Below are 18,742 nucleotides of genomic sequence, written 5' to 3'. Positions count from 1 at the left end.
CGGGAGGAGGCTGGGAAGTGACGAGCGGCTCCTCCCGCCGTCGGGGCGCATAAACGGGGCCGCGCTGCGGGCAGGGCGCCGTGGGGAGCAGCGGGCAAAGGCCGGGAGCGCTGCGGCGATGCAGGTCCCCGTTTTCACGGTTGATGCCTTTACAAACCGGCCGTTTTGTGGAAACCCCGCGGCAGTTTGTCTGCTCGAAAATGTAAGTCTGAAAAAGAAACGGACGGATCTTCAATGAGGGGCTGCAGCGGTGGCTGCCGTTGTTGCGAGGTTGCCTGGGGCTGCTGCCTCTAGGCAAGGCGTGCTTGTGCCGCTGCCCCGGGCGGAGCGGCTTAGCCGTTATAACGGGTTCTCCTTTTTCCTTCCCAACGAGGTGTTTTTTTTTTTTTGTTTCCTGTGAAAGAGAGGAGAGACGCGTACAGCCCTGTGACTGAGTCGCCTTGTGTCCCTGTGACAGGCAGGTTTTGCTGCAGGCTGCACGGTGCCAGTCATTCTCGTGAAGGTGTGCTGAGCAGATGGTGCTGATTGGTTCACCGCTCCCCAGAACCAGCTGTTAGACCAGATTAGAAACGTACATGTCTTGTCTTATTTGTGTGGTATCACTTGATGGGAATGGGAAGGTAAATGTAGCAGTCTGTTAGTGGTTCGCATTGGCCCTCTGAATCCTGCTCAGCTCTTCCTGAACCCTCACAGATCTCATACGATGGAGCATGCTTACAAAGGCAGCCAAGCTGGCACACAACATCTCGCTTCAGAGCTGTTTTTGGCTATCTAAAATCTAAACACCCCCCTCTCTGAATGCACTGACCTTAAACTTGTAAACTTGTTATGTTAATACGTTCAGAAGGTGACTTACGTGTTGCCTATGGCATGTTGAGGTTTTAACGTTTCCTCTGCAGGCTAGAGGCTTCAGGGTCGTTAAAGCTGAAGTTCTAATTAATTTTGTTCTGAGCTCCAAGAACATATGGAGCAGCTAGGGCTGCTTCTGTTCTCTGTTCCTTCTCAAGCATCAGCAGCTGCTTTTTAAGAACTGGAGTACACGAGTGATGATACAAACCCTTCCCGAGAAGTGCCACATGATGGCAGTATTTCAATAAAATTCTATTATTTTCAGCAAAATGTTGGCTGGTCTTTGTTCTAATTTGGTATTTCTGTAGCAAGCGCTAATTTCCTGGGTTAAAGCAAAGACTGTGAAAGGTTGGGGTGTTGTCTCATCGTGTAGGTTTCACCATGGAAGGATCGATCTGCTATGCCTATCACTAACTGTTCTGCAGCAATAGCAGGGGATCGTTGGTTCAAAGGATTAAGGTTATTAAGGGAAAAAAGTCAAGTTAGCAGGGCAAAGTTCGATCTGACCAAGGTTGAACTTGACCAGGTCCGCTTAGTACATTTTCATTTGTATGTTAGTTCTTTACAGACCAGACCCTTGAACCTGGCTGGTCTGTGTGACCGGGGGGAAAGGAACAAGAGTGAAGTAACAACTTATACTGTTGCTATACCTCGTGTGCCCTTCTATCATGCAGTGAGCTCCAGCATGTTTCTTCCTTCAGTTTCTTGTTCCAACTTTTACTGACTTAGCACATTGTTCCTGTTGCTCAAGGAGTAATGTCGAGGGTACAGCAGTAAGTGCTGATAAAATGCCTTAGTTATTGTCCTGGCCATTGCGACATTCCCCCTGCTAACATGGGTTTCTCAGAGTTAAAAAGGAGAGCTGTAGCTATTTTTAGGTTGTTAGCAATGACTTCTTGTTGTGCCTTCAATCAAAATGAAAGATTCTGGAAGGTCCTTCTGGAAAGAAAGTCCTTTTGGAAGGACTGACTTTAGCATTTTGTAACTATCCTCCATGTCGTTCAAGGATCTGTGGGCTTACAGACGAGGTATGGGTAATGGCCACATACCACAATGATTGAACTAGTTAGCCTATTTTGTGCTGCAAGGGTTTTTTGTATTTTTGCCCTCACAATGTTTTGAACTAAAAATGAATCTGCTTCATTATCACAGGAAAATGAGATGACTGAATTGATTTGAAAGACAGTTTGATTCTGTATTTTTATGAGTTGTCATTAAATGGGTTTGTCATCTCATTGTTAGGACTTGGATGAAAATTTGCACCAAAGAATTGCGACAGAAATGAACCTTTCCGAAACTGCCTTCATCAGAAAACTGCACCCTACGGATGACTTTACCAAAAGTGAGTGGCTTTGTTTGCCCTGCAGTCTCTTAGAAAAAGCAGGAAGAAACAATGGGTGCATTTATAAAGAATGATGCTAATGTATAAGATGGCAAAAGCAAAATTGTGGAGTTGTAATGCATCTTCTAATAATATTATTAAGCCTTTTGCACATGGATTCATTTGTTGAGCTTTTCCAATTCATTTTACAGTACACAAACATTCATAAATCTGATCGTTTGTTTTAGTGCCTTTTGCAAAATAAGCAGGTTGTGTGCAGAAAGTCTCCTGAAAATGCTATGCAAAGGTCCTTCTGTTAATACTTCTATTCCTGCTAATTATCTCCTGAGATAATTCTCTTGTACAAGCAGGAGAAGAGAGACACAAAGCTTATTCTGTATGCGAAAGATTGCAAAGGGAATCTGGCTTGGCTGTTCAGGAAATCATCACTTACTGGAGATTGCCACAAAGTCTCTGTGATTCTGTAGAGGTGGTACTGGAACAAACAGGTTTCCAAAACCAAGGAACGTGAAATTGTACCTAGAGCCCATCCAGAATCACTTGGTGGATTAGTTTTCAGCCGAATCAGCTTGCTGAACCTGCTCACTTTGCAGCCATGGCTATAGCCTGGCTTTTCATTTTAGGTTAAGGTACTTTATTAGCATACTTGCTCTTAGATTTTATTTTTTAAACAACTGATAGCAATAGGATTTTTAGTAAAATGAAGGCTTACCATACTTTAGTCTTTTGTGAGTACCAACTGGTGGCTTAAGCAAAATAATTCATGACTGACTTAGCTGCGGCGCAGATTCCAGTACGCCAGCAAAACCCTTGGCACGCCTTGTTTCACTTAGGGGGATAAAGGTTTGTTTTTGCACTTCTAAGCAGAGCGATTTCTCTGCCGCGTTGACTCTTTGATCTTGCAACAAAGTAGCTTTGCTCTATTAGGAGTAGACCGCAGTTATAGAGGGGTCTCGAGAGCAGTAGGTATTCCAAAAATCATTCAAAGGCAGTTGTAGGAGCCTTTGAGCCCAAGACTGATTATAACATGCGTTTCGATTGACTGAAATGCCATTAATCCTTAGAAACTGTAGGAATAAATTGAAAAGAAAAGACAATTCCACTTAAAAACAAACTTTATTTTTAAGGTTCCCGCTTTGGACTCCGATGGTTCACCCCGGCCAATGAAGTTCCTCTCTGTGGTCATGCTACACTTGCCTCAGCTGCTGTTTTATTTCACATAAAAAGTAGGCTTACAAGCTATTTGTTATTATAGTAGATGCTATAAAAATTGTTTCTAATTAAGAAAATCTCTCTTTTTGTACAATTAAGTCTTCAGAACATTTAGAGAACAAGTGTGGAGATACCTTAGGTATTTTCTTTTACCAAGTGCTGTCAGGCTGCAGTCTGATGTCTACACTTGTTCTGATGCCCCACTATCTCTCTTCCTAAGGAACAATGCTGAACATGCAAATGTCATCTGGGAATTTTGCCTTGCAGTACAAGTTTACTGAACTTATTGGATTTTTAGCTGCATAACTTTTTTGAACATACTGGGCTACTTTATGAGCTATAATAATTTATTTCAAGCTCTTATGTTTGATACATACTGATATGTTTGATAATGTTCTCTCTCTCTCTAGAAAACCCAAACTCAGTTCTTACTTTTGTGACTCTGAGTGGGGAATTGAAAACAAGACAAGAGAAAGACCATATTGTGCTGGACTTACCACTTTACTCAACCTACCCACAGGTGAGGCAGGGTTTTGTTTGTAAAGGGTTTTCAAGGAAAGCATCTATTTGCTTGTATGTGTGTTTGGATACATATCTACCTATTTTTACTTGGGTAGATAGATACATGTAAGTACTCTATGATCTACAGTTTTCTTTTTTTCCTTCAGGAACTTCGGGAAGTAGAAGAATTAATAAAGGTAAATATAATGAGAGATGTTCTCTTAGAAATGCATTTAAATGAGCTATAACTGTATATTAGAATGGCTGGAAAGTGGTAAATTCACTTTGCTTGAGGCACTGTGCACGGAGGCTGACAAAACTGAAAACTCTGAATCCTGTAGTTCAGGAGATGGAATTCTTCAATATGCTGTAGCTAAACTTTGCTTTCTGCTGGCTAGAATGTCACATTTCATGGGCACTTTCGGCCTGCTGTATGCTTATGAGGACAATCTAGTGTCCTTGCCCTGTTCTTAGTCCCTGGATTTCATTCCAGGTTGACATACACAGAGCTCTTAGCACCTATCGTATCCATTCATGCACACAGTGCATTTGCTTTTCTTGCTTGTATGTACTGGAAAGTTGCATGAAGGATGTTGCATAAGCCCTATTCTAGCAGGGATTTTGTTATTGTAGGAAAATTGTAAGTAAATATTTTATTTTCTAGTGACACCGTTTCTTTTTGTTTCTTTTTTTTTGTACCAGGCTGCCACTGGTGACATGATTGTTCAAGATATCCGTTATTCTCCTGACACAAAGAAACTCCTGGTCCGTCTCAGTGATGCTTATGAAAGGTATCTGGTACTTTTTTGGAGCAAGTGTGCAGAAATTGATTCTTTTTGTTTAACCACACATGGCTCACTTATCTATTTTTGAAACAGGTGGAGATTGAAAACACAAATTTAAATTCCTATGTTAAATAATTCTTTAATCTTCCCTGTGAGCTTACGGAATCGGCAACGCTAAACAAGATTAGTCGGAAAACTGTCCTCAAGAAAGGGAGGCTTAGGAAACAGTTTTGGTGGTGGTGTCTTTTTGCCAATCTCCTGAGTCAAAAGTGGAACAGAAAATTAGGGGTCTTGGTTCTCAGCTGAAGAAGTATTCGTTGCATAGCTGTACAGGTGCACTTAGTGAGACAGGACGTGCAGACAGAATGCTGTGGTTCCTATGCCCCTATGGCTGACTAATCTGCTTACACATACTTTACAGCATCATAAGTAGCTTTACAGAGGAAATTCCAATTCAAGTCATTTCGCAGCGTTTGTTAATCTCGGAGACCTGAATTTCATTGTTATACTTAACAATTTGTATACATGTTGTCCAGACCTGAATTCTTTAATTAGATCAAATTGCAATTAAAGTTTGGCCTAACTACTGGCTATAGATTGAACTAGTGGGCAAATAAGAAATATTCTTAGCAGAGTACTCAGTATTTTTACTCTTCCAAAATTTCATTTTTTAGGGAAATATCTGCAACTTACAGAATTGTAGAGTGCTTTAGAATTCTCTGATCTAAGTAATATAAGCTGCTTGCTCATTCAGAAAGTAGGTGGAATGCTTATTTTTTGCGTTCTGTAGTGATGAAATATTTTTTTCAGTAATGAAAAGGTTGACATGAAAGTATACATTTTTGGAGGTTATATTCTTGGGCACTCTGTTTTCATAAGTAGATAAGAAATGCATGGTTTGATCTTTTTTCCTCTGCTTGCTAGGAGTGTAGGATGCGTTCTGGGCGGTCATATAAAATGATGTTGAGAGGACAATGCTAGGGATCTTTCTACTCCAGCACTTTACTGTGGCTGTTCGGAGAGTGCAGGGATGACAATCTTAAGGTTTTTTGATGCTTTTCAAAACTTAAACTCATGTTAAATGAAGAATATGGAATATTCAAATTCTGTAATTAAATTCAAGGTCTGTGCTGGAAGAACTACAAGTGGGCGCACAACGTTTTCTGTCAGCTGAAAAAACTGGGAAAGTGAAAGGACTCATACTCACTCTGAAGGGAAAGCCCAATGGAAAAGACAAAGGCCATGATTTTTACTCCAGATATTTTGCACCTTGGTACGGCGTGCTGGAAGACCCTGTTACAGGTGTGTGAGCACATGCATGGGAAATGGCTTAGTCTTGTTTCAGTTTAAAGGTGTTTATTGAATTTGATTCATGTGCCTTTATACTTCAAAGTATCTCTTCTAATGGAGTACTGTTTTCTGTGGACAGCAGGAAAACTTTCGTTATTGATTCCAAACTCGTTCAGAAAAATTCAGCTTCCTGCTGTCATCAGGCCAGATATTCCTGCCTCTTTTTTCATTACTTTTTCCCGACATATTACAATTAGATGTCAGTGGTTTACGGGCTGGTTCAGCCCAGTTCCGTGACGAGCGGGGCGGAGGGATCTGCAGATCTGCACCTCTGGAAAAAAAGGAAACGGGGCCCCAAAATAATTAAAAACAGCAGCACCGATCTGAGGAGAAACAAACTAATTTACTAAGTATATTATCGGAATGCAAGATAACACACTATAATACAATATAATCAGAATTGAAGCTAATAAATCAAATATAATGAGAGAGAGAATGTCCGAAAGGTGGATAGGCCTCACCACAACGCTGAGGTGAGATGCGCAGTCCAGTTGAGCAGCAGGGAGACGGGAGCAGCGCCCACCACGAAGGGCAGGCGAGAAAAAGCACATCAGGTGACCTTGCCAGGAGTTAAACCTCCTCTCCCTGACCGCAAAGTCCCCTGGGGAATGTAGTTCTTCTTCTCTTCAGGGCAGGTACCCAGGACTTGAGCATTGACAGTTAAAGTCCCAGTGCCCCACATGATGTTATGATGTGGAATACCGAAAGCCAAAAATCACAAAACCATGACAATTAGAGAAAAGCAAAAGACTATTGTGCAATTCAGCAAGTACTATAGAAGAAGTTCACATACACTTCTGTCATTGTTTTGTATTTGTGGTGCTTCAGCTGAGATCTCCTCTAGTTCAAGGACTCTTTATTGTGGATGTTCTGAGCCCTATGAGTAATACAAACTTAGCTAGTTATACTTTTAGAGGCAGAACTTCTAGTTTCTTTTATGTTCTGTGATGTTTGCTGCAGAATAAAGTAATGTTATTTGCTTAGGCATAAAGTGATCACAGATTAATAATTAGTCCGCTGAGAACTTGATCAGAAAGTTTCATTACATATTTTGCTGAATAGAAAACTTCTTTATTGGAGTGGTGGTGGTTATAGTACACTTCTAGCAGAAGGTTTTATAAGGAAATATAAACCACATGTTTCAGTTTTGTTTTTTTTTTTTAACTTCCAGTCCTACTTTTCTGTTACAGCCAGGAGGCAGAGTGGTAGATGTATCTGATCCCAGAGCTTGTTTATTATTGTTACATAGGAAAAGCTAGATGTTTGCTGAACCTCTGAGATTCTAGATTCCTTATAGCTCATAGTTGCTTGTCTTGCATCTGTAAGTTCTTTTATAGAAACAACCTCTTCACTGTATAGCTGATTTATACTTTTAACAGTGTTATGACTTTGTATTATCTTTCTTTTGCAATAATTCCTTAATCATTATATATCCTGGTGTCCCTGAGCCCTGATAATTACACTAGCTTCACATCTGGGTTTCCAGCAGAATCTTTGCTCATAGCAGCTGATTTGCACTGACACAACATGAATCTGAGAAGTCATTCTGGGGTTTTAAGGTATCTGCCCATTGGGATACAGTAACTTGGTTTTCCAGAGGCTGTAGCAAGATCTTAAAAGATCTTGAGCTACGTCCTGATACTTAACAGTGATTCAAGACTGGGGGAAAAAAGAACAGAGTTTTGTTTGTGAAAACTGTTAAGGGAGGGAGTTTTTTCTTTTTCCATAGTGACTTCTATCCACCTGTTCCTAGTCTTAAAAAATATCCAAAAATCATTTCAGTTTTTTTTCTTGTGGTTTTTGCTATTTGTTCCATCGAATAACATACTGCCTAGATAAATGATGTTATTGAATTTTAATGTTTTGAGATTCAGTTCTTAAGAAAGCTCACTTGTTTACCAGAAGTCAGTACTTTGGCTCAAGTGTTATACTACCTGTTATTCCTGAGGCTAATTACAAAGCCCTTAGGCAAAATTTCCATTGAAGTTGGAAGATGAGGAAGTAATACTGCTTGATTGTAAACAAATGAAATGCAGAAGCCTTAAGTTCTGTTTGTTTTGCAAAATCTAGGCATTTTTACTCTCAAGTACAGACATGGAACATTCAATCTGTGTATGGCATTTGCATTTTGAATGTAATCGCTCTATAAAATAGTGATTCTAATTCTGTGCTTTTCATTCCAATTTCTTTTAAGGATCTGCCCATGCTGTTCTAAGCAGCTACTGGTCAGAGCAGCTGGGAAAGAAAGAAATGCTTGGTAAGAGGAACTGTTTTCTTGCAAAGCTGTTCATCTATTTAAAAAAAAAAAAAAAAACAAAAAAAACTACAATCCAAAATATTGTAATAACTCCTTATCTGTTTCTCAACTTCAATAGTAAAATTTTTTCTGAGAGGTAATCCTTAAGAAACTGCTTTCTTTCCTACCTCCCAGTGTGACATATTAAGTCTGTAGGGAATCTGAAGTGTGTGGATCATAACTCTGTGGTTGGTTTTTGATCTCAATTTTTGTATTTTTACTGTCATGAACTTTCATCATGACTGAAGCTTGGTGAACTTTAGTTGATGTTCGCTGTGTGTTTTGACTGAATTGTACTTTGCTTCTTGCTCCTTAGGGCTTGCTTTTTCTTATTGGGAAGAGGTATCAGTCACTATTCTCATTCACAATCTGTATACGTCTCAGTACAATGTAGAAGCATGGAATCATAGAATTTCCTGTGTTGGATGGGACCCATAGGGATCACTGAGTTTTCCTTTCCGTTCATGTATGTGTTGAGATGAAAAAAATGCTTCTATCTGAATTAGGGATTTTTAAAGGGAAATTAGTTACTTGAGATTAATTCCTTCAATGAGTTCTTTAGGAAACTCATGATTTAAAGTGGCTCGTATTTTTATAGCTAGATAAGAGGAGACGTGCATTCAGATTGTACTTAAAGGACATGCTTTATGGTACAGTTTTTTCTTCTGTCCTAAGATTAGTTTTCTCATATGATGATGTTTTACATAGTAGCAGGAAAGGATAGAACAAAAAGCAATCAATTTAAATGTATCTAATATTAAATATTTAAATGGAGACAAGGTGCATAGGCACTGGCAACTTCATTTGCTTGTAATGAGTATGATTTGCAGTTCTACTCTTGAGATGACCGGATCTTAAGTGAAAGAGCAGATTTATTATTGATAACTGTTTTGTCTTTGGAAAAGTTAGGCTTAGTGGATCACGTGTTTACTGCTAAGCAAATAATGAAGACCGTGATGGGGGAAGAAAACCTGGGAGAAACAGTTACACTTGACAAGGCTAGATAGAGAGACATTGAGTGCTTCTTCACTTCTCATGTTTCTGTTGCTTTGCTAGAAAGTGGAAGAACAGAAGCAGTGTGAAATACCCTCCTAACCCTCTGCTTCCATTGCAGGGTGGTGATGTCGGTGTTGGAAATACTGTTCTTTTATGCGCTTGTTCTCAAAGACATGATTCTTGTCACTTAGTCTAAAACAAAGGTTGGATCCTTAATCTAATAGGATTCCTTGTTCCCTAAAGGAAACGTCTTTCAAAACAAACAGCTACCTTGAATATAAGCTTTCCTATATTTAGCCAAATGAATCTGAGACCAAACTTTCCTTGACACTGATAAGCTCTTTAAAGGATCTGCTAGACCTCCATAGCTTGATGTGGTAATCCACAGTGACTGAGACTTTTCCATCACGAGTTGAAGGAAAAGTTTTGCAATCTGTTCTGAAGATCTCTTGCTTGCATTTGTATCATACAGATCTGTTATGATTTCCATGAAGCTGGGGGGGGAGGGGGGGAGGGAAACACCATACTTTTTGAAAAGAAGAGGAGAAACTGTCTTTGTCCTTGTATCCAGATGGACTGGCTGTTTGTCTTGAGATTATAGAATCATAGAATGGCTTGGGTTGGAAGAGACTGTCTCGCTCCAATTTATAGGAGGGAGATGAGGTTCTTTAATATCTGTATACCCGGTGTGAGATTAAGAAACAACGGTTCATATGTTGTTGCATCCAGTTTATTACTAAGACCTAATCAGGGAGACGGGGAAGGGAAGGAGGGCGATAGAAAAGATGGAAAAGAAGCAGGAGTTGCATAAAGCGGGGATAGTCACCAGCAGGATCCAGCAGCGGTCCCGTTGCACGGTGTTCGAAGGTCCCAGGCAGAACGCAGCAGAAGACGGGGAGCAGCAGCGTGGCCGGCCTTGGGCAGCAGGCAGGTAGACGAGGAAGTCGAGGAGCCAATTCTTGAAGCAGCAACAGTGGTCAGGCAGCAGGCTCAGGAGAGTTCAACAGTATGCAGGAATCACCTCAATCTTCAGGAATCCCTCTATCTTCCGGAATTCCTCTCTCTCATGTTCTTCTTCATGAGGGATCTCTTGTCAGAAAACCCTCCCGTTCTTCATGAGGAATCTGTTGTCAGAAATCCTGCGTTCGTCATGAGGAATCTGTTGTCAGAAACCCTATCCTCATGGTTTTCAGTTCCTCTTTTATCCTCCTTGTTCTCCTGCCTACATGACAAGGATGGGCCTCGAGCAAGAGTCATTGAGTACCTCCTGAGATGGCCATCATCCTGAGATAAGTCCACACAAAGGAGCACTTCACAGCTATTTAGCTGCAGTTCATCTCGCTCTGGTAGCCCCTGGCCTTGTCCATCTGCATCCCCCAGACAAAGGATCTCACAACCTTTGCCCAGGACTTGCCTGAACTTGTTCATCTGTGTCCTTCAGACAAAGGATTTCACAATCCTTGGTCTGGACTTGAACAAGTCCATCTGTGTCCCCAGCAAGCTTTGAGACACAGAAGTTAACAGAATAGTCTCTTACAGAGATTCAAGGGCTGATCAGGTTCCAACCTCCTGCCATAGGCAGGGCCATCCACCTCCAGACTTGATACTAGAGCAGGTTGCCCAAGGCCCCATCCAACCAGGTCTTGAGCACCTCCAGATGGTAGTGTGGAGATCAGAAACTTTCATCCCACTTGTAGACAGTGTTTCTTTAAATAATTGGACAGAAATTCTGTCTGCATTTTAGGTGGCATTTTTTACTTTTATGTTTTCATGTATTTTACGTGTACCATGTTTTACCTCTTTTGAGAAACTGTCTTAAGCTGCAAAGGCAACTGATACAGCAACCATCTCCTCTAATATTTTTAGCAAAAAAGAAAAAAGTCCCATATTGCCACAAGGTAGGATTTTTTCATTTTTTGTGCAAATATACCTATCACAGTTTAAAGGGCTACGTGGCAAGTAGGTGGATGGAGATCACAACAGTGGGTTTGCAGAATTTTATTACATACAAGGACACATTAGTTTTATTTCCTATATTTTTCTACTTGAGTACAAATCACCTCCGAAGATTATACCTATGATTAGTAATGCAACTGTATATCAACCTACTATGATTTCTTAACAAGAAAGAAAGTGCATGCATTTTGTGTATATATATATATATATATATATATATATATATATATAAGATGCATTTTGTGTATATATATATATATATATATATAAGATGAATATAGCAGCAGCAAATAACGTAGCAGCAAATACATACTGAGGTATTGCAGGTTATTAAAAATATCTCACTAGTAAAATAACAATAATGCTTACAATTAATTGCCTACATGTGCACATATATTTAAAATGTTACTGGTAGTGAGTGCTATCAAACCATTCCCAGAAGGGGGTGTCAAATAGACCTCAGAAGGGTCTAATTAAGAAGAGTTTGCCCCCCACAAGTAGGATCACATAAATAATAGACAGTCTCACTTCGAAGGTGATCACCTTTGTGTCATGGGCTTTTGGGGTCATTCCCAGCAAAGATTTGGTTTGTTTAGGAAATTCTCTAGGAAAAGGAAAAGTTTGTGCAACACAGGATCTACTCAAAGAGGCTCTGTTTTGCTTAGAAAATAAGAGATTTTAATATGACAGACACATGAGCGTACAGTTTAGGGTGTACAGCGCTGCTTGTTTTTTTCCCCTGAGACAGCCAGTATAGCTTCCTATCCTCTCTGACATTTTGCTTTCTCCCCGCTTTTTTTTCTTTTGGCTAAAGTGGCCAATACCAGTTGCTGATTCCTACTGTCCCAGGTTGTTGTCCCGTTTCTCCTGACAATAATTTGCAATTACAGTTCCTTATTTTTCCATTATGGATGACTTTTCCAGCATGTCCACAGTTCTGAGGCATTCAGCCTCGGAAAAGCCAGCTGTGCCTTTCTAGGGGTGCTCCTGACTCACAAGCCTTGTTCTCAGGCTAGCTGTCATGGGCTATTTTTCCCGTAATAGACAAATATCTTTTATGACTGCTGCCATCAATGCCTTGTTTGTTTGTTTTTTTTTTAATATATGTGGTAGAAATGATACAAAACAGATTTAAAGGGAACAAATTCATATGGCCTCTTATCAACCTGTGGTTTTTTTGGTAAGTTCAGAAAAATCTTTTCCTTCCGTGTGCATGGAAGGTTATCAGGTATTACTGGAGTGAATTCCATTTGTGATGTGGCTATTTAGAGAAGGTGGCAGTCAATATATCATTGAAGGTTGATAAGTTAAGGCATCTCTTGACTACTTAGAAACTTCTGCAGTGTCTCTGCAGTATCTTTTATTGCAAGAATAAAGGTTTTCTTCCATTTAAAATTGAAAGTCTTTTAGTTCCAAAATGGATGAGATATGAAATTGTATACAAAAAGAAAGAGGAACATTATATTTGTTATCAGCTCTTTCTGGGTATTGTGACCTCTAGGAGGAGGTCAGCTACATCTCTGCTGAAGTATCAGACATAATATCCTGTGTCTGGGTTCTCTTCCTATCTTTATTAAACCAAACTGCCAAACAACAAACTCTCAATAAGTACAAAGAGAATTTTCCAGTCTTTTTACAAGGTGAGATACTTTACTCATTTTTCCTGGAGATATATATTTAAGATGTGTCAAATGGGAGTTTGCTATCAGTCTTTATCCTTCTCTTCATTTGAGGAATTCCTGAAATAGTATTAAATATGTTTTTAATAAAGATAATTTATAATGTCAGATATTTTAGACTTTCATAATTGCCAGTGAATGTAGTATTTACACTATTTAGCAGTTGTATCTGTATACAGTTTTTTGTGTATCTTTTATGTCATTTTGTGTATCTTTATGTCATTTATAAACATGCATAAGAAATTTAGTACACCCAAACGTATTGTGAAAGATTTTCCAAATTTATTTAAAGAGAAGAGTTTTAATTCAGGGCAATTTTTAATGCTTGGTAAAGCTGGGGGGATCTTTCTGGACCTCTTTAATCCAGTTAACTAAATTAATGTGTGAAAATAATTGCTTTTGTTGTTGCCTCTAATTTCTGTGATTGCTTCTGGGGTTTATGAGGAGTGGGAGGAAGCAGATCTTACTTGAACTGTAAGATCACCTTCTCAAAACATTTGCCAGAATTTCTTTCAACTTAAGGTCCTGTCTCTTAACGTTTTAGTCTCTTCTGTTTTTTTGAGAAGAAATTGCTTCATGAGATAGAATAAATCTACATTTGTTAGGTTTTTGCTCATTCAAAGATCCACGAAGTAGAGAGTTTTGCACAGTTATAATCACAGTTTTTAAATGATGAGATTAACTGGAAAGACAGACCAATAGAATTCACTGCTTTTTTTTTTTGGTATGTGTTCTTTTTCACTGGGCCGCGTCAGATTTATGCACAAGTGTAGCATTTCTGCCAAAGGAGAGGTGTTTCACTCCATCGATCAGAAGATTTGTTGACCTTATTTTTTGGAATATAAGTCTCAGAGGTCTTAATTTCATTAAGTCATATTGAGTAAAGCCTAAGTACAAGGACTTTTTCCTCAATCCTTTTGTAGGCATTAGAGATTTGGTCAAAACAATGATGATTTCTAAAACCAGGTATTTTTTCAAGAATAGCACTTGTTCCTGATTTGTCATTATCATGACATCACAAATAAAATCCAGTAGTTCTCAAATTCTGTAACCAATGCTCATGTAAATGGGCCTAGTCTAATAAGAGGCTCCTCAAAACAATGGGTTGATGTTGGTGTGAGGTCACTGGCCCCCTTCTGAATGCTACATTACACGTAAGTGTGCTGAAGTTTTTTGTACATACTATTGAACTTTCCTCTATCTGAGGGTAATCACAAAGGAATTTAGGGCACTGAATTGAATTACTGTAGATAATTTTTACAGATCATAACATACTGAAATAGCTGCATGATCCAAAACGCATCAGAGATGCTTGAATCTCTCTGAAGACATTGCTATTAAATGAAATCATCTGATTAATGAAATACTCCATGCAGGTCTGCTTTCTTTCAGTCACAGTGTGGAATATCAGTGTTTCTGTGTAAGAGAAGGAGATGATCAAATATTATTTACATACAGTTTTGAGCAAGATCTTTGTGACTTTTTTCCTCTTATATTTTGCAGGGTTTTTTTTAAATAAAACAAAATGGAGCAAAATCAAATTAGTAAGTCTGCCATGAAAGAGACAGCACTGATTCCACATTTAAAGAAGGAAAAACAAAATCTAACCAACCTCTAAGATTAGAAATAATTTAGCTCTTTTCTTTAGATCTGCTATCTCAAAGAAGTGGGAAAATTCAGCTGTGTATCTGTACTTGGCAATAGTAGTTCACCAAATTTAGTGTGGCATGGACCATTAACAGCCCAAAATATTATATTTGAAAGCATTTGTTCGTACATACATACTGCTCTTGTTAAAATCAATAACTGGTAATTCATTAAAGAGAAAAGACCAGGAAGCATCCATAGCAGTCATATAGCTCCTATTTGCACTGTTTTGGGACCCTTTGCTTAGTCTAAGAATCTGATATCCTTGCATAAATAAGAGCTTTCTTGTCAACCGTGGCTAAGAAATGACTTGACAGTGTACAGTATATGTACCATCTGTTAGAGATCTTGTACACTGCCAGGATCCAAATACAATCTCTACCCTGTTATAAATTAGGATATCATGAGGATATTATGTTCCCTTTAGCTTTGAACAACTCTTGCAGCTGGAATTTCATTAGGTAGAGAGACTAAACATCAGTGAATTGTCATCCATTTGCAGCCTTTTACAAAAGCAAAACATTATGAAACTCTAACCTTTGCTAGATGCCATCCTAACCAGGCCGCTCTCTGACCAAGTAGTTCTGCAACTAACATTGGACTTACTGAAACAAGACTGCAGAGTCAGCATGCCAAGCATTATCTTCTCAACTGAGTATGACTAAAAACAGTTTCATAAAAAAATTAGATTTATGATTATTTATCAGTGGAAAGCTTTTATCATTAAACTTTATCCAAGTGTATTAAATGATATATTCAGGATTATGTGAAGTTATAAATTTGTTCCTGTCTGTGTAAGACTTTTGTCTCAGTTTGTGACAGTTGAAGCAGCATCTATATTTCTTTGCAGACTTTTTCTGCTGGTTACTTCAGTTTTACTTACTCATTAACCAAATGTGTTCTTAGAAGCTAGTGTCTAGTTCTAGTTCACTACCTGTGAAGTGATTCTTTCTTCTTAAGCAGATAATAATATTATTCCTTCTTGTCTAGGGAAGTGGTCTATCTCATGAGTGGGTACATTAAGACATTTTTAGATGTGCAAAGAAGACTCAGTTCATTACAACAGAGTAAACCAGCATCCTTCATTACTTGCTATTATATACCACTTTGTTCAGACTCTTATGTCAAATTCTAGTCTGAGATACAGAGGCCGTGTTAGCCTGAATTTTCATGCATTTTATAAAAATTGATTTGTAATACTAAAGTTTTAACTCCGGATTCATGTTATTCTTGTTTCCATTCAGCTTTTCAATGTTCTCGACGTGGAGGAGAGTTGAAGATTTCACTTCATGATAATGGAAGAGTTGAAATTGCAGGGCAATTTGCTATTGTATTGAAAGGAAACTTGACTTTATGAAGAAACTGACACTAACAGTATCATGTATCACACCTTTATATTACTCATATTGTGTTGATTATATCGTAGTTTTAGGCAGAGCACTACCACTGTCCTCTAAAATCTTTGATTACTTATTGTCCATTTTTAAAAACTGCTTGAAAACGTTCACTTTTAATCTTGAAGATCCCTGGTATCGTTTCCTTCACTTTCATGTCAGGATTTCATCTGTAAACTGATCTCAGAAATTGTCCAAGGACGTCCCTCTTATTTTTCTGCTCTTAAATAATTCGTTTTTTCTTTTTTTCTTTTTTTCCCAGTTTCCACATTAAAAGTCACTTGACCTTCTGGATTGATTTATAAACTTCTTTATGTGACAAAACAATCAAACTGACTATAGTCAGCTTCCTTTCTCTGCCACATACTGAAATGATTCTTATGTTCATTAATTTACTTGAATTAAAACATGAAGAAAATACAAAAGGTTTGGAAATAGAGCTCTTTTTTATGAATAGTACTTTTCATGGGTAAATGTAATTGCTGTGACTTACAGTTCTGCTTATTCAACACTTCACATTTATAACAAATTTAAGAGATTGGCATAGTGATACCCTGAAGACTGTTAAAAAATGGAAAAAAAGAATATGTTATTGGTCACTGTAATGTCACTTACTTTTGAAGGACTGAGGATTTACTCATAAATTAAAAGTTTGTTCTCTAATATTCTTCAGTGAGCATGCTGCTTCAGATGTCACTTTTTCCTTTATTGTTCTTATCTTTTTCTGGGTTTATTAGGAATACCTGAAGTAACTGAGGTACTCCAGCTGAAGTTCTGTTTTCCCTTTCAGATCACCTTTTTCCTAAACTTTGAATTAATTCCTTAATAGAGTCCAATCCCCTGCTGAAGCAGGTTCCCTACAGTGAGTTGCACAGGAAAGCATCCATGTGGGTTTTGATTATCTCCACAGAAGGAGACTCCACTCTGGAGTACCTCTCTGGGCAGTCTGTTCCAGTGCTCTGTCATCCTCATAGTAACGAAGATCTTTGTTGTGTTCAGATGGAGCTTCCCACGTTCCAGTTTGTGCCCATTGCCCCTTGTCCTGTAGCTGGGCATTGCTGAAAATAATCACAGAATCACCACCGTTGGAAAAGACCTTCAAGATCATCCAGGCCAACCATCCACCTACCACCAGTAGTGCTCACTAAACCATGTCCCTCCACACAAAATCCAAACGTTCCTTGAACACCTCCAGGGGTGGTGACTCCACCACCTTCCTGGGCAGCCCATTCCAGTGCCTGAAAATAATGTGTTGTGAATTCAAAGGCATTGTCACAGTGTGGGAACAGCTGAATCTTATATACAGTCCTTTATAAATGCTGAAGAACTTAGTTGTGACAAATTATTGTAGTTCCAGATATTCTGAATTTCAACATTTTTAACTCACTGAAGCCCAAGTATCTGGGGGCAAATGACAGTGTGAAAATCCTAGGATTTATTTAAAATATAAGTTCCTTGTTATTGTGACTGCACAGAACTTATTGAGTATGTGATTTAAATGCCACAAAGCTTGAGAACTAGGTGGCAAGCAAATCAACACATTGAAATGCATGTTTTCCTGTATTCAGGCTTGCTGAAGTTCAGGGACCTGATATACAATTTATAAACGTGGAGTCATTGTAGGCAAGGCACTGCAATGGAGACAGCTCAACAGCAGTGTCGCAGTGGCATGTTTTGCAGTCACCTTGATCTTGTCTTCTCATAAAGCAAATCACCGCTTTCCATTTAGTGCCTTAGACCTCCTTGAGCCCTCCTGCAAGCTTGTTTTGCTGCATTTGCTCCTTTAGTCTGGTTTATAAAAGTGTGAGTCTAGTCCATTGTCTGAGATGCTTTCAAAAAAAACAACAACCCACCTCTTTAAGAATATAAATGATCTAAAACAGCAATTATTGTTCATCTGTTGACATTTAACAAATAGGACTTTTTTTCTTTCTTTCTTTTTTTTTTTTTTATTTTCCCAGGGGGTGCTAATAATGAACAAAGGCTGGAAAATTTTATATAGCTCTGCTATCTAAATTTCCTGACTAAATGAATAAACTTGCTGCTTGATGCATTTTTTTTAATGGTTTACTAGTACTTAGTCTCTTTCAGTTCTGGATAGAAAAATCACCAGAGCTCAGGTGGGGTACTATGCCGTAATGTGTTTTTAATCAACAGATTAGTTAATCAGCCATGATTAATTAATGATGAATTAATTATACCTTATTGTGCAGTTCTGCTGCCTAAATTGAGCTTTAAAGGAGTTATTTTATTAATCATCATTGTGCTAATTGCAGACACTTACAGAAGGATCGCTAATTAAACATGCAGCCATATGCAAAGCAAGCAAGGCTGCTGAGAGTGGCAAGAAAAAGAGCATTGATTTTCTAAGTAGCAACTTTATTGTAATGAAATATTGTACAGTTGACCTGGTGATCCTAATTACTCACTAAGGCTTATTTTAGCACATTGCACATTTTCAGCCAACGGTAAACAAAATTGTTGGAACAAATTTTGTCTGACTTTCCTAATGGAAAAAGTATATTGTGTGAACTTCAAACAAAATTAGTTAGAATTTGCGTGGTCTTGTTTCACATTTTTATTCAAAGTTTTTACCCAGTAGTTTTGCTAGTGATATACCATTAATGAAACTTAACTGACTTAACTTTGAACAAGATTCTGGATGCTACTGGATAGTTGCTAGCTTACCATGGTGCCAAGTGTAATGTTCATTGCACTTGAAATAAGTACTGAGA

The 18,742-nt window shown here is 38.5% G+C and overlaps 1 protein-coding gene across 2 annotated transcripts; it reads left to right on the top strand.

Moving 5' to 3' along the window:
- The first annotated feature begins 56 nt into the window (after positions 1-56).
- Positions 57-16,297, top strand: PBLD (phenazine biosynthesis like protein domain containing). 2 transcript variants are annotated; one of them, XM_042863010.1, is made up of 9 exons: positions 57-202; positions 2,092-2,191; positions 3,319-3,417; positions 3,814-3,923; positions 4,072-4,101; positions 4,607-4,695; positions 5,813-5,991; positions 8,234-8,296; positions 15,858-16,297. In XM_042863010.1, exons 1-9 carry the CDS (start codon positions 119-121, stop codon positions 15,968-15,970), a joined length of 867 nt encoding a protein of 288 aa, XP_042718944.1. In that variant the 5' UTR covers positions 57-118; the 3' UTR covers positions 15,971-16,297. The 2 variants fall into 2 exon arrangements, with proteins under 2 accessions (XP_042718944.1, XP_042718945.1); XM_042863011.1 differs by lacking the exon at positions 8,234-8,296.
- Positions 16,298-18,742: the final 2,445 nt, after the last annotated feature.

Source organism: Lagopus leucura, unplaced genomic scaffold (genome assembly GCF_019238085.1).
Source record: "Lagopus leucura isolate 7727_CA_CO unplaced genomic scaffold, USGS_WTPT01 Super-Scaffold_739, whole genome shotgun sequence".
Lineage (NCBI taxonomy): Eukaryota > Metazoa > Chordata > Aves > Galliformes > Phasianidae > Lagopus > Lagopus leucura.
This window is presented reverse-complemented; position numbering and strand designations above follow the sequence as displayed.